The sequence below is a fragment of the Eublepharis macularius genome, chromosome 10 (genome assembly GCF_028583425.1).
Source record: "Eublepharis macularius isolate TG4126 chromosome 10, MPM_Emac_v1.0, whole genome shotgun sequence".
NCBI lineage: Eukaryota > Metazoa > Chordata > Lepidosauria > Squamata > Eublepharidae > Eublepharis > Eublepharis macularius.
Window position 1 is genome coordinate 57,903,315 of NC_072799.1, and position 14,850 is coordinate 57,918,164.

The following is a 14,850-nucleotide window of genomic DNA, read 5'->3' on the forward strand; positions in this document are numbered from 1 at the left end:
TATGGGCATCATCAACAGATGTGACCTAGGCCTGTCACCTCTCCCCATGTATCACTGGTGGCTGGGAGCCAGCAAGACCAACAGCACTGCAAGTGCCTTAGGGACTTACCTTGAACCTGGCTGGTGGCAGTGCAAATCCAGGAGGACACACATCTCTTCCGTGTGCTGCAACCATCAGGAGCAAGATGAGGCCCAGCAGCAATCTAGCGCCTCAGGGGCTCACCATGGACCCAGTCAAAGGCAGTGCAAGGCCAAGAAAAAAAAATGCAGGGTGCAAGCCATTTCCATAACCTCACCCTCTGCCGCTGCTAGCTGAGAAGAAGCTGAGCCCCTGAGGCACACTGGGACCTTCATGTTATTGTGACATCCCAGTGAGTGCTTGGGGCATTGGGCTAAGAACTGGCACTGGCCCCTACTCTGCAGACAAATGTACCTTCATAGTGGGCTTTGAATTAAATGCTAGCTGGATGGGCTAAAGAAAAAATCAGCTAGCAGGCTAAATAAGAAGTTGTGAGTATGCACAAATGACCATAGTTTCAGTGGTAAGCCTGCTATAGAACTATGACTGCATTTTTGACACAGACACAACCATCTTCTTTCTCAGACTGGGCTCAGGGAAATCTTTGCAAGGGCAACTGGAATTACACAGCATTGATTGGCTGACCCCTGTGCCAGTTATGAAGCAGCTTCCCCCACCTTCTTGAATCAGGACGGAGGAAGCGAAAAACATGGTCTGGGTGTGCTTTCAGTCCCGAGTCTGCAGAAAACTGCAGTCTGTTTTGTGCTGTTTCTGTGAGCATATTGGCATAGAAAGGGTTAATTGAAGGGTGCCAGTCCAGAGTTTTCATTTCTAAAATATTGTTCTGGAGTGTCTCTAACACATCCCCCTCTTTTTTGTGGCACTGGCATTTCTTTAGTGCCCATTCCGGCCTGTCCCGTCTCGTTCCGGCTTTTACCCTGTCCCCTGATTCATATGCCTCCCCCCAATGAATTTTTGTTCTTCATGAATATCAGAGATGGTCCACTAGAAAAAAACCAATTAGAATATATAGCAGGCAGAACACCTTCCACAATGTGTAATGGCAGAATAAGGCTGGGGCTCTGGCTGTAATCCATTCTATGAAAATAGAAGGGTTACAAGCAGATCTCTAATTTTATCTGTGAAACATTGAAGAGTAGAGTCAGGTATTGTGGCCTGGCAGGTGCTTGATAAGCCCCCCCCCCTTTTTTTTTTGCAGTCTCATGAAGGCAGCAACACTGTGAAGTTTATGGAGCCTCTGCCCCTTGCATGTCCCCAGGCATAACTGATGGACTGTGTTCAGTCTGATAGATCCCAAGTTGTACAGGCCTATATTATATATAACAAAGTCATTAGTACTATCCATTTGAGTACTTATGTAGATGCTGCAAACTGTATATAGTTCTCTAAATCTGCCAGAGAGTTATGAAGAGACTCATTCAAGTCTTGACTTCTAAGAAATCTGCGAAGTGTGCTTAAAGCAGTAAGGGCCTCATTCTTGGATGGTAATGGGTGTTCAGCTCCTGGAAACTCATCACTTTCAGACTCTTCATAAATTTCATTTGTAGTGCATGTTTTTGTCCAGAAACTTTCACTATTTGGGGTCATTTCACAGGTATGCAGGTCTTCATTTAAAGCTGCATATTTTTCCAAAGACAAGCTTTTTGGAAGCTCTACTCCAGCAGCCAATGCATACTCAGCCAAATCTAGATTACTTTCAGTTTTTGGATTAACATCTAAAATGTCTGCTTGTGATCTAAACCCTACTTCTCTATAGCTTTTTACAATAGTCTCTGGAGGCACTGCTCTCCAACAGAGATGCAACATATCCACTGCATCAAGCAAAGACAATTTGAATTCCTTACCACCTTCTATAAATCTTTTCAGAAGAAGGTACCAGTATTTGATTTTCAGACTCTTGATAATCCCGTGTTTCATTGCTGAGAATCTGGAGCATGAGAAAGATGGAAAGAAAACAAGCCTGATGGACTTCAAATGTTTTACTTCTGGGTGAACTGGAAAAGGGTCTACAAAAATGACAACTCGCCGCTCCTGTGCTTGAAATCTCCTGTCAAGCTTGCATACCCATTGCTCAAACACCTCCAAAGTTATCCACGCCATAGCATTTGCCTGGTATTCCACAGGCAGTGACTTTACACCTTGAAAGCAAGGGGGAGTTTTGTTTTTCCCAATGACAAGCAAAGGAAGTTTTTCTGAAGCATCCATATTAGTGCCAACCACAACAGTTATTCTGTCCTTGTTTAATTTTCCTACTGAGCAATCTTCTCCTTTAAATGCAAAGGAATTAATAGGTAACTGCTGATAAAACAATCCTGTTTCATTCATATTAAATATATCATTGGGTTGATAAACCTTTAAGTAGTAAGGAAGAATGTTTTGATACCAAACATTTGCTGCATCAGAGGTCGTAACAGTAGCAATGGTAGTCGTACAAGGAGCAGCAGGAACAGATAATATACGCTGCAATCTGAATGATAATCCATACCTTGATTTAAAACGATCCAGCCAGCCATTGCTGCATTTGAAATCGCTGTGTCCAAGTTTCTGAGCAATATTGTTAGCTCTGAGACGTAACATTGGTCCACTGATTGTTACATTCAAGCCCTGCGCCATTCTGCACCACTTCACGAGCTCCTCTTCAAGATCAGTATAAAATGCAGTTCTTAACCTTTTTCTTTTCGGATCAAATTGCAGAGATTCGAAGGCTTCTAAAATTCTATCTTTGCTCTTCAAAATGGAAGACAGAGAATTTTTCTTTATGCCATATTTTGCAGCAATATCTGACTTCTGTATGCCACATTCCACTGCTGTCATTATGTCAATTTTGTCCTTGATCGATAAACTTTTCTTCTTTCTTGTTGCAGGTGAAAGTGAGGGAACATTTGAAGCCATGACACACCAAGGACTCCCTTACAAGCTCAAGTGTACACAGACACATTTATTCTGTCCCTTTGGCTATCATGAACTGCTTTAATTAGATTGGCCTTCAAATCAGTATTCCGATGTCAAGCTAAAATAATACAACTTCTCAGTCATCACGTTGTCAAAGTCAAGACCAGCAATGTCATTTGTATATTTGTGCACATCATGTGCACCGGGATATAGAATTAGCAGAAACAAACTCTTCTGGCATCTTTGCATATTAAAAACCCCCCAGCTCCTCACCTAGATTATTCTCATGTGAGATATAATTAATCAACCATTTCTGATTCCTTTAGCAATTCTCTTCTGTGTCAAAATGGAAAATAAAATGAGAAGCTTAATTTCCTCTGTGTTATATGTACATATCATCAGTACAGCTGCTTTATTTTTGGACTCTTACTGACTGATGCTTCTATTTGTTACCCTGACTCTCTTCTTGTTTTAAAATGTACCTCCAGCACTCATCCCTGTGCCCACAGTCTAACTGAATGATCCTATTCTTGGGTTCTGCCTGCTGGGCACGGATGATCTGGTCTTACGATATTTTTATCCCACCCTTTCTTCAAGAAGATAAGAGTAGCAATCATGGATCTTTTCTCTTCCATTTTATCCCCATGATCAGGGCTTTTTTTCAGCAGGAACGCAGTGGAACGGAGTTCCGAAACCTCTTGAAAATGGTCACATGGCTGGTGGCCCCGCCCCCTGATCTCCAGACAGAGGGGAGTTTAGATTGCCCTCCACGCTGGCGTGGAGGGCAATCTAAACTCCCCTCTGTCTGGAGATCAGGGGGCGGGGCCACCGGCCATGTGACCATTTTCTCCAAGGGCAACCCACTGAGTTCTACCACCTCTTTTCCCAGAAAAAAGCCCTGCCCATGATCCAGATCAAGAGGAAGAATGGCTTATGGTCATCTAGTGAGCATTACGTGTAAACAACAAACAGCTTCATCTAACAAACATAGGAAGGGCATGTTGTTAATAGCTGGGGTTTTATTTGGTCTATAACTGACAGAGCCATCCACTGGGAAGTCCAACTGTACAGTAGTTACAACTTTGCCTATAAAACTAATGCTCCCCACTCAGGCAAGCAAGCAACGAGGGAAAACCATACAACTAAACAGGATTCCTGCAAATCCTTTCTATATAAAGAAATGGGTGTGCAGAGCAGGGCTACTGAGAACCACTCCACTCAAAGACTCACTCTGGGCCCTCCGTCCCTACATTCTTGTTCCTGTTTGATTAGAACATTTATAATGCTATTATAATGCTAGGTGATTTGGCCCCCAGGAATTCCTATCCTTAACCCCTCTCAGCAGTCTAAATGTAGAACCACAGCAATTCTCCATATTCCCCCTGTCCCTCCACCAAATATTTCAGACCAGTTTTACATTGGCTTAACAGCCCTTTGATAATTGACAAGTGGTAGTAGTACTGCTTACACAGAAAAAAAACAGTAAATATATTCTATGCAGCCCCTGTTCGCCATGAACCTTCAAATGCTGCTGAGCTCCTGCCATATGCCAGCAAAAGCAATGGACAGCACTGCGTGTGTTCTACTTATTTCTGCACTTGGCTCTTCATTCATGATGTATTCTTCCTTGCAAAATAAAAGCAAGCATATACAGAACACAACAAACAAGAATAGAGGTGGGCACAAACAAATATGACCCAAAATTCATCATGAACCAGGCCAGTTCATGGTTCGCCAACCAGCAGTTCATCAGAGCCCATTTCTGACGAACCACCATAATCTTTAGGCTGATTCGTTTGGTTCGTTTTTTGGTTCATCACTGCAGACAGCCTGGCACCAGTCAATCAGTTTCCTAGGCAATGGGGGGAATGGGCTTTCTGCTGCCCTGGACGTGACATTTTCATGAATCAAATTAACCAGTTCATGAACCGGGACAAGTTCATGAAAATTCATGGTTCGTGAAATGCAACAAACCACACAGTTCGGTAGTTTCATGATTTGTGCCCACCTCTAAACAGGAACAACAAAAGCTTTCCATTTCCAGTGTTATAGAATGAAGAGGTGGAGTTCTGAAAGCAGAACCACAAGTGACAAAAGGCACAGATTGGACACTTGTCAGCTTCCCTCAAGTTTTGATGGGAAATGTAGGCATCTTAGTCTTGAAGCTTGGCTCTCTGACTGCTGTCCAATGGACTTTTCAACTGTCACTTGTCCAACATTCCGCCAAGCTGCCTACATTTCCCATCAAAACTTGAGGGAAGCTGACAAGTGTCCAATCTGTACCTTTTGTCACTTGTGGTTCTGCTCTTAGATAGCGGATTACACCACTTTAGCACGTAGGATGGGATCACATTTTCAACACTTCCCTCTGTTGAAAAAGAAAAAACCTTCCTTGCACGAAGAGAGTAGTATCAGACAGAGAAGCCTGTGTTACAGCTTTTCAACAACAACCACTTGATGTTGTTGAACCTGCCCGCTCTCGTCATCTTCAGAGGCCCTGCATTGGGTGCCCCTGCTATCTGAAGCTAAATGGATGGCAACCCAAGGGCATTCTTGGTCATGGTGCCAAAAACATTAGAACTTCCTTTCCAGCGAGATTTGTCTGTCTCCCTCTATCATTGTTTTCCACCAATTGAAGAAAATGTTTTTTCTTTGGCGTTCTCTCACAAACTCTTATTAGCCATTCTCCATTTGCATGTGTTTTATGTGTTTTTTGATATTTGAAATGTTTTAGTGTTTTAATGTTTGTCACCTTGGGGATCCTGAATTGAGTGAAAAGGTGGCATAAAAGGGTTTTAAATAAATTTATAGGAAACGCTTTGCATGAAGGAAGTCTGAGGCTCAATCTTTGACATATTCTCTTAGGAGCTGATGTTTTTAGGAGCTGATCTTTTAAGAACTGATACCAGTCAGAACAGACAATAATGAGCTAAAAAGACCAATTTTCCAATTGGATACTTCATATGGTATCCTTTCTGTGCCTTTTTTAACAGAGAGAAAGTTTAATAGGGGAAGAGCATTAAACATGACATTTCACCAGTAACTCAAAGTACAAAATTCCACCATCAAAACTTTGTGCATTGCAAATGACTAGCCATTCTGTATTATTCTAGAAGCACAGACATAGATTCTATGTCAGTATTTAACATATGTGCCAGGTCCCACTAATCATTCAATGTTGTACAACTTTGGTCACCCGATTATTATTAACAGGACCCAAAATCAGCCCCAAACAAAGTGCACTGTCACTCCCAGAAATGACATCACCACCTCCCCCTCAGCCTGTGGGGGTGCCTGCCAATGGCAGGCAACCTCTGGGGGCTTGCCACCTGCCACTGATCACTGGCAGATCAGTGGGCAAGGAAGCAAACCTGCAGGAGTTTGCCCACCACTGGCGGGCACTTGGGAACCCTACCAACAATATGGTGTTTTTATTTTGTTTCCAAGTAAAAATCATATGAATTCATGAGGAGCCATGATTGAGAGTCATATTTTTGTGCTGTGGCTATACCACGAATTTCTGGATCCCTGTTTTCTATGGTTCTGTCTGTGGACCTGGTTGCGATATGTGATTTGATGTTACATTTGTGGATGTTCTATATAAAAAACTATAGGATGCATGATGATCCGAGTGAATCCATATTCTACTTTCTTCCTCCCAATTGCCAGCCATTCTGTGCCCTGGCCAGCAACGGTAAGCTGGAAGCTGAGGTGCTCTTCCTCAGCGACCTCCTGGGCTCAGGCTGGCGGGACAAGGTCGAGTGCCGCCGCCGCGTCCCTGCTTTTTCTCTCCAGGCGCCCTGGTTTCACACAGGTTGAAGTCAGGTGCCTCCGTGCCGTGCTCCTTCTCCTCCCCAGCTACAACACGCCGGGCCGCTCACCACCTATATTGCAAACGAGGAGACTCAAACTAGAACGACTTTCTTAGGGCCATGGAGGCCTGTCGGTTTGTGTTGGCACGCACCACAGGGCTAGAAAAAGAAACGTTTTTATGCAAAGCAAATACCATGCGGGTCAGAATCGTTGTGTAAAATGGGGACATCCTTTTACGCTAATTTCTCTCTTTTGCACTGCTCTTGTTCTTTCCTTTTGCTGACACGCAACGCTCTACCGGAACGTGATTCTGTAACTTCATCCCTTTTGGCACAGAGATGGGACAAAAGGCAACCACGGGCATCGACCTTGGCTGTTATTTCCACGGTTACCACTATAGGAAATTAACACTAAATATTATGGTGGGTCTTGGCGGGGGTAGTATTACCATGGTTACAGCTATAGAGAAGCGACACGGAAATATTGCGGGAAACCCGGATGTCGTTACCAGGGCTACGCCAGAGACACTGCGGCGCACATCCCCTTTGCTGCCTAGATCGGCCTTTTGAGGGGTAAGATTGTCGAGACAGCCGGGAGTTCTATTTCCGGCCAGGCAGTTCCGGTTTCTGCTGGAGGTGGGGGATAGAAAAGGGGGGGACGTGGTAAGGCGTCAGCGGCGGCTGCTTTTTCGAGGGCCTGTTTCTGCTGCGGTTTTCCGGCTTCTGGAGGCGCAGGAGGCAAGTGAGGGGCGCAGGGACTGCATGTGGGAGGCAGTTGCTGCCGCTAGCCTAACTGAGCATTAACGGAGGGCGGCGGGAAGACGGGAGCGAGACCGGTTCCGAGTCTCCTCAGTCTGGGTGTGCGCATCTGTCTTTGAGGCGGCCTGTCGTTTCGCTCTCTGTTCGCCGCCCCGCGCCCTGGGACGCCTGCCTCCGCCTTCTTAATACGTGGACACCCCCTCCCCCGCAGTCTTTGACCAGTATTTTGGCAGGGTCTTCGCTGCAGTGTGGAAGCTACGGCCAACGGCAAGCCTCCGCATGTAATTGCATGCAAGAGCTGACACCTGTCTTTTCCGGCAGGATTTCTGCCTTTCCACACCGTGGCAGGCATCAGTTCACCTGGTGCAGCTTTTACTGGCTTAGAGGTGCAGCGGTGGAGAAAACCTCGCCTCGTCAGTTCCTGCCTGTCGGGCAGGTGTAGAAAGGCTGGGAACCCTGCCAGGGCGAAAGGAGGCCACTCTAAGTGCACGCCCGGTTCATAGTCTATCTTGAGACAGGCGGGTGGGGCAGGGACAGGTGTTGCGTTGATAGGAGAAAGGAAGGAGGAAGTCCGCTTCCGTGCAAAGCAATTTGAATCAACCCCGAAGAAACACCCTGTTGCTTCCCCTTTCCATTTTCTTTTAGCCCCCTCCTTTAGTCGTCTTGATGCTGTGAACTTGTGAGTCAGATTTTGAAAGAGGAGGTGACATTTTGCTTTGCTCAATGCTGGTTTCCTGACCAGACCTCCTTGTTCTAGCTTTCCTGCTTCCCAAACTCGACTTCTAACCATTTGCCTGTATCTCAGTGTGACTGTTTCACTGATAACCTTTTCTGCAAGCAGTTTCCTTCATTCACTGTTAAATGAAACTGGTGTTTTACCTCTGCATGGTATTTAAACCTTGTGTAAGTAAGTAGCTGTAGAAGAAGAAGGTAACGTTGAGTTTATTTTAAAATCTTCATATGGTGTTTAGAATTCCATAGCTTTTACATGCACATTCAGTCTAGTAGTCAATTTTGACTATAGACTGGTCATTTTTGCTTATTTACAAAATATACCCCACCATTATGCTGTCATCAGTCCCATCAAGGATGCTAACAAATTAAAACATACCTCTTAAAAACTATTACAACCAAACAAAACGAATTGCTGGTTGTTTTTTGTGTGTCATGGGGTTATCAAGACTTCTGCTGAAGCCCTTCTCAAAACAGAGTGGTTGCTGCATGGTTTAAAAATACACTGTGGTCTTTTATGGTATTTTGCAGGAGAAAGGTGTTTGATTGTATATGAATAGTACCATTCTTTGCTTGAGGCCGTGTGATTCTTCTCATCTGAGTGAAAGTCTAAAAAGACTTTTGAAGGAAACTGCTTTCTTTGGAATTTTCTGACTTTATATCTAATTGAGCCATTAAATTTCAGTGTTGACACTTAAGGTAGTGTTCTATTGCTGTTGTGCTAATGGACATAGGAGGAGGAGTGATCTTGTTCAATTTCTCCTCCCATTTCCCTGACATGTATGAGGGAACTGTATATCTGAGAGGGTGGTAGTTCCCATAATATTGCCCTTTAGGGGGGAGATCTCGAGAGGTTACTGGAGGGGGGCAGAATCTGCTTCTGCCATCAGAACAGTGGTAGGGTACAGTCCATAGTCATCATATTTCTGGTTAAAAATGAGATTTGTGATTTTATAGGCATTTTATGTCACTGTATTCTTTTGATATACTGGAGGCTTTCCCTGCAGTTCTTTGGAATTAAATTTCTGGTAACCGTGTTTATGGATCCTCGAGCTTGGCAGCTCAGAATGGATAGAACTGCATGAAACTACAATTACTGTAAGTTGTTTGTGCTGCAACTTTGCTTAACTTGCTGAGTTGTAGGAAGCACTGGTATTGCTGGTTCCTGCATGTTTGAAAATCCCTGCCACTTTTTCTGTTGCGACTAAGCATGAGTCCACCAAAGCATAAAGCTGTGTCACTTTTGTATGTATGGCCCATTCCTGATGGCCTCCAGAAGGGCATATGAGGCTTGTAGATTTCATATGTTGGATGATCCCCCCAGAAAGATCTGTGCCTCTATAATAATAACAACAACATTCAATTTATATATCACCCTTCAGGACAACTTAATGCCCACTCAGAGCAGTTTACTAAGTATGCCATTATTATCCCCACAACAAACACCCTGTGAGGTGAGTGGAGCTGAGAGAGCTCCAGAGAGCTGTGACTAGCCCAAGGTCACCCAGTTGGCTTCAGGTGGAGGAGGGGGAATCAAACCTGGCTCTCCAGATTAGAGTCCTGCCGCTCTTAACCACTACACCAAACTGGCTCTCACTCTCTAGTCTTCGTAGCAGTAGTTATGATGAGAAATAGTTAATAAGGGAGAATAAAGTTAATCTTGGGATGTTACATCTCTCTCTTCCTTCCCATTACTTTATGGAAGTGAGATTTTATTTGATTTCAAATACTTAAAATATCTCTTTTTATATCTCTTAAAATTCTCTTCCATCTAGGACATTCATAGTAACTTGCAAAATTATAAATGCCATTCCCCCCCCCCCCCCCAAAATCAAAACACCTAATGCTCCTGATTCCCTTTTGGTGTTTTCCTCTTGGGAGTGACTTGCAATGCGCAAAAAGTAAGATCTCCTCACCCAGAAATGGGTTGGCGATCTTATATTGACAATGTTAGCCTCTCATTCAGTCTAGACTTTTTTTGCTATGCTTTTATCATTCTACTTTGAAACCCAGTTGCTGCTTCCTCAGTATCAGCAAAGAGATACTAGGTGGTAGATATTCTTTCAGTATAATCTCTCCATTCTTCATAGTTGCCCTGCCACTAACTACGCTGGTTGATGATGGTCTGTTGTGGTGCAGCAGCATGGGATAAATATTTCAGTTGGAAACTGTGGAGTGCGTATGTGTAAGGTCACATGCAAATGCATTTCTTTCCATCCTTTCTGTAGTAGTCTCCAGAGACTTCTAAAATGCTGATACTGGAGACCATGGGACAAACAGCTATGCAGCTAACAGGACTGCACTGAGGAGGAGGAACCAAGATGGACTATCTCCTGCACCATTACAATGTCTTCAGACAGAAAAGAAAGAGGAGCATAATTTCACCAAGTTTCCCCTTCTCACTGCAGCCTAGGCCATGTAATTTTTTTCTATTCAAGTTTCATTACCCAGAGCAATAGTGTTTTGCAAATTTCGGGGGTATTGGTGAAGGAAGGAGAGTGGGAAAGAACAGTATATGCATACACTCCATAGGCTCAAAACCTCCCTATTCTCTTCACCTTCATCCCCATGAAAGGGGCTACCAGAACTTACGATGTTTGCTCTTCTAGGCTTTGAAGTATATTTATTCATTTAATTATGTTTTCTCCCAGGCAGTTGGGACCCAAAACAAGTGACAAATAAAACCACAACAATAAAAACATTCTATTTATATACCGCCCTTTAGGATGACTTAACACGTACTCAGAGTGGTGTACAAAGTATGTTATTATCCCCACAACAAAGGTGAGGTGGGTGGGGCTGAGAGAGCTAGAAGCTGTGAATGACCCAAGGTCACCCAGCTGGCTTCAAGTGGAGGAGTGAGGACTCAAACCCGGTTCTCCAGATTAGAGTCCTGCGCTCTAAACCACTACACCAAACTGGCTCTCAAGTGAATAAAATGTCAGAATTATATAGAAAGGGCAATAAATAACAAGCCATTTAACAAAGTACCAACAGATTGCAAGTGTCAAATCTTCTGCAATATCAGGGGGCTTCAGTCATCTTTTAAAGAAAATCTATCTTACATCTCTTGTGCAATTCCAACTGAATCAAGATCTTCCTGAGCTCTTAAAGGTTGTTCCAGAGGGCCACAAATATACGCCTACACCTTAGATGGCTAAACAAATAGGGTGGAACAACCAGCAGTGTTTCTGTACTAAGTTGCCACATTGACACATTACGTGACCTATTACAAGAGAGACTGTCCTTCAAGGATGTGGGTCTCTAGTTTGTGAATGGTGTTAAGGTAAGTACCAGCATCCTGAATTGGATCCAGGAGCATATTGATGATCAATGAAAACGTTGTAAAATGAGAGTAATATAGTAACCTCGTTCTTCACCTTTTTCAGTTTTCAAGTTATCTTCAAGGGAAGTCTTGTATAAATGATGTTACAGTGGTCAAGCATCAAAAGTTGCTGCAGCATGGGTCACTGTGTTCAGTACCAGTCTCTTGAGTAAAAGGAGAGTCTTTGGACTAAAAGTGGTTGGGAAAACACATTTATAGTTACTAGAGAAATAGGCGCCTCTAATAATAGAGCAGGTCCACTAAACCCCAAGGGTTTTCAGTAGCCTTCAGATTTAAAGATGGGGGCTTATATTTCAGATAGTGTCAAAAATATGTAGGAGCATCTTTGATTGCAAGCCATATTCAGAAGATCACTGAGCAAAATGCATGTAACCGATAGAACTGGAGCAAAAGTGATTATATGGGTATCTTTATTGTAAGGGGTGAATTGGTGTGGTATAATTGTATATGTGTACACAGGGAGAAACAGTACAGAATTATTCTTTGACTTCCTGTTTTCTGAATACCTGTTCTTACTCTCTGCTTTTAGAATAGAAGATGCTTCATTGCTAGATAATACTTTTTATATAATTTCTTTTTATTTACTGTATTTTTGCTCCACTTTTCCCACTTATTCAGGACATTAGAAGTAATGGTGACCTCTCAAGGTATAACAACATTTGGAAGAGGTACTCATTCTCTTTGTGAATGCAAGATAGCAATATTTAGCTCAATGTAATGTAATCCTTGTGGCTGTTTCACCATGTTCTTTGTACTGTTTACCAGATTGACACACAAAGCTGTATGTGGTGGATCACGGGGGTGGGGGGAGAGGTGGTTCTCCTCCAATGCTCCACCAAGAGGCAACATTCTGCATTCATTAAAGTCTCCAAGTTAACTTCAAGGGGATTCCTATGTATATTCAGTAGTCTAGTCTCAGTTTTACCATGGCATGGATCCAGGTAACCAGATCAGTGTCCATATTCTGTTCTAGACTGAGTTGGAAGAAAGTGTTTTTTGTAGCTGCATTAAACTGCTTCTCTAGTAGTAATGCTGGATCCAGTATAACCTCAAGTCAGCAAGAGTCAGCTGAATCCTATCAGTGGTTGCAAGCTCAGTGCCTTTCAAGATCTACAGCTTCCCAACCAGCATTACAACTCTCTTGTCAGGATTTAGTTTTTTTGTTCACTCTTAGCCATTAACCACAGCAGACAGGCAACAGTTCTGGGAGATACAGAGCTGGATGTCATCAGCATATTGATGACAGCCAACCTCCAGCTATTAATGTTTTGTCATAAGGGCTTTATGTAGTGTTTGAAAAGCATGGGGGATAGGATTGCACCCTGTGGAATCCCACAGGATAGGTTCTATACTGATGATAACTGATCTCTACCAGCAACCCTTTGAGTCCAGATCGTGAGGAATGGCTTGAACCAGTCCACTGCACATCTCCTAATGTCTACTTCTGTCTCCAAATGTTTCAGCAAAATGGCATGGTCATTTGTGTCAAGGGATACGGATAGATCCAGTAGCAGCAATGAAGAGGCATGGCCTTTGCCTACATTCTGACAGAAGTTATTAGCTGAAGCAATTAGGGTTGTCTCTATCTCATGGCCCAGCCTGAGCTAGACTGAAAAGGTCCTGAGCAGATGAAGAGTCCAAGAAGGCCTGAAGTTGCTGTGCTACTGCTCTTTCAATCAGTTTGTCTAGAAAGGGAAGATTAGAGCCTGGGTGATAATTTGTCACATCATTTTTCTATAGGGACAGTTTTTAAAGTAATGGGCAGGTAACAGCCTCTTTGAGTGTTTGAGGGAAGGTACCCTGAATTAGTGATTGATTTATGATGGACACTAAGGGCTCCTTGATAGGGTTCTTACATGATTTTAGCAGCTAGGCTGGACAACAATCCTGGCCACAAGTAGTGGCCTTCACAGATACTAGAATCTTGTCAACATCCATTTCAGAAACTTGGTCAGAATGGTCCATAAATAAACAAGATGATATATTAGGCATTTCTTCTGACTGACCTACATTACAACTGACATCTAGATAAGAGCGTACCCATGATATTAGCAAAAAACTTGGCAAATGTATCAACAACTGTCTGCTTCTGGGGCAATAAAAATTCATATTTAGTAATAAGCAAATGCTGAGCTACTTTAAAAATTGGGATGGTTGTGAACTAGCTGATGCAATTGTGATAGAGAAGTAACATTTCTTTGCAGCTGCTAGGACAGCTTCATAGGTCTTCTAATGGGCTCCGCAACATAACCTGGAAGATTGAGTACAAGTTTTCTGTCCACATCATTCTAGATGTCTCCTAGCTCTCCAAGTCACCAGACTGAGCAGTAAACCATGTGGCTGGGATTCTATCTCAAGGGTGGCAGAGGTCATCAAGGGGCAGTCTTGTTCATAGCTTCATGTTCCATGCTCCCACTGCAGCATCAACAGACCGTGTGTTTTGAATCCAAAAATCCTGCAGAACATTCTGGAATTTACTAGGATCCATGACCCTCATTGGTTAGACCATTTTAACCAGGCTCCTATGGGTTGTCAGAGCCATATTCACCCTTTCCTTGAGTACATAGATGCCAGACTGTGGTTTGGGCCGCATCTCTAACCCTGAAACCAGACCTTCCCTCAAAGGCTCAGTGCAAAAGATTAAGTCCAAGGTGCAAACTCTGTTATGTGTTGGACTTACCGTGATTTGAGAGAGGCCCAAGGCAGTCAAAGAAGCTATAACATTTTTGGCCGTCCACTCTCACTGGGTGTGCCTCCATCTTAGTGTCTGTTCCAGAACAAAGAGAAACTCCAAATAGTCTCTTTGGGTCACTTGCTCTAGCAAAGTCTACTTCAACACAGGACTTTTAAAAAATGCACAGCATCCCCATACCATCTGTATTTTGTCTTCTTCCTGCATAGTGACCCTGGACTTCTCTGGTGGTCTCCTATACAAATACTAACCAGAGACAACCCTGCTTTTTGAGATCTGACAAGATTAGACTAGCCTGTGCCATCTGACTCAGGCATTTTGGTGCAAATGCCTTGTTTTGTGGAGAATTTTGAATATCTTAGTGTCTGTTCCAGAACAAAGAGAAACTCCAAATAGTCTCTTTGGGTCACTTGCTCTAGCAAAGTCTACTTCAACACAGGACTTTTAAAAAATGCACAGCATCCCCATACCATCTGTATTTTGTCTTCTTCCTGCATAGTGACCCTGGACTTCTCTGGTGGTCTCCTATACAAATACTAACCAGAGACAACCCTGCTTTTTGAGATCTGACAAGATT

General features: G+C 43.3%; 2 protein-coding genes across 5 annotated transcripts in view; one reads left to right on the forward strand and one right to left on the reverse strand.

Moving 5' to 3' along the window:
* Positions 1 to 1,393: 1,393 nt before the first annotated feature.
* TIGD4 (tigger transposable element derived 4) lies at positions 1,394 to 2,932 on the reverse strand. Its single transcript, XM_054989642.1, has 2 exons — positions 2,473 to 2,932; positions 1,394 to 2,433 (listed from the first exon to the last, which is right to left on the reverse strand). Exons 1-2 carry the CDS (start codon positions 2,930 to 2,932, stop codon positions 1,394 to 1,396), a joined length of 1,500 nt encoding a protein of 499 aa, XP_054845617.1.
* A 4,438-nt stretch (positions 2,933 to 7,370) lies between these two features.
* Positions 7,371 to 14,850, forward strand: part of ARFIP1 (ADP ribosylation factor interacting protein 1) — a 51,505-nt gene continuing 44,025 nt past the window's right edge. For 2 of the 4 annotated variants that reach the window (XM_054990006.1, XM_054990008.1), the window contains exons 1-2: positions 7,371 to 7,482; positions 12,200 to 12,249. In XM_054990006.1, the coding sequence (XP_054845981.1) occupies positions 12,213 to 12,249 (37 nt within the window). In that variant the 5' untranslated portion in view covers positions 7,371 to 7,482; positions 12,200 to 12,212. The remainder of the gene's footprint in view (positions 7,483 to 12,199; positions 12,250 to 14,850) is intronic. The other 2 variants (XM_054990007.1, XM_054990009.1) reach the window with 1 other exon arrangement.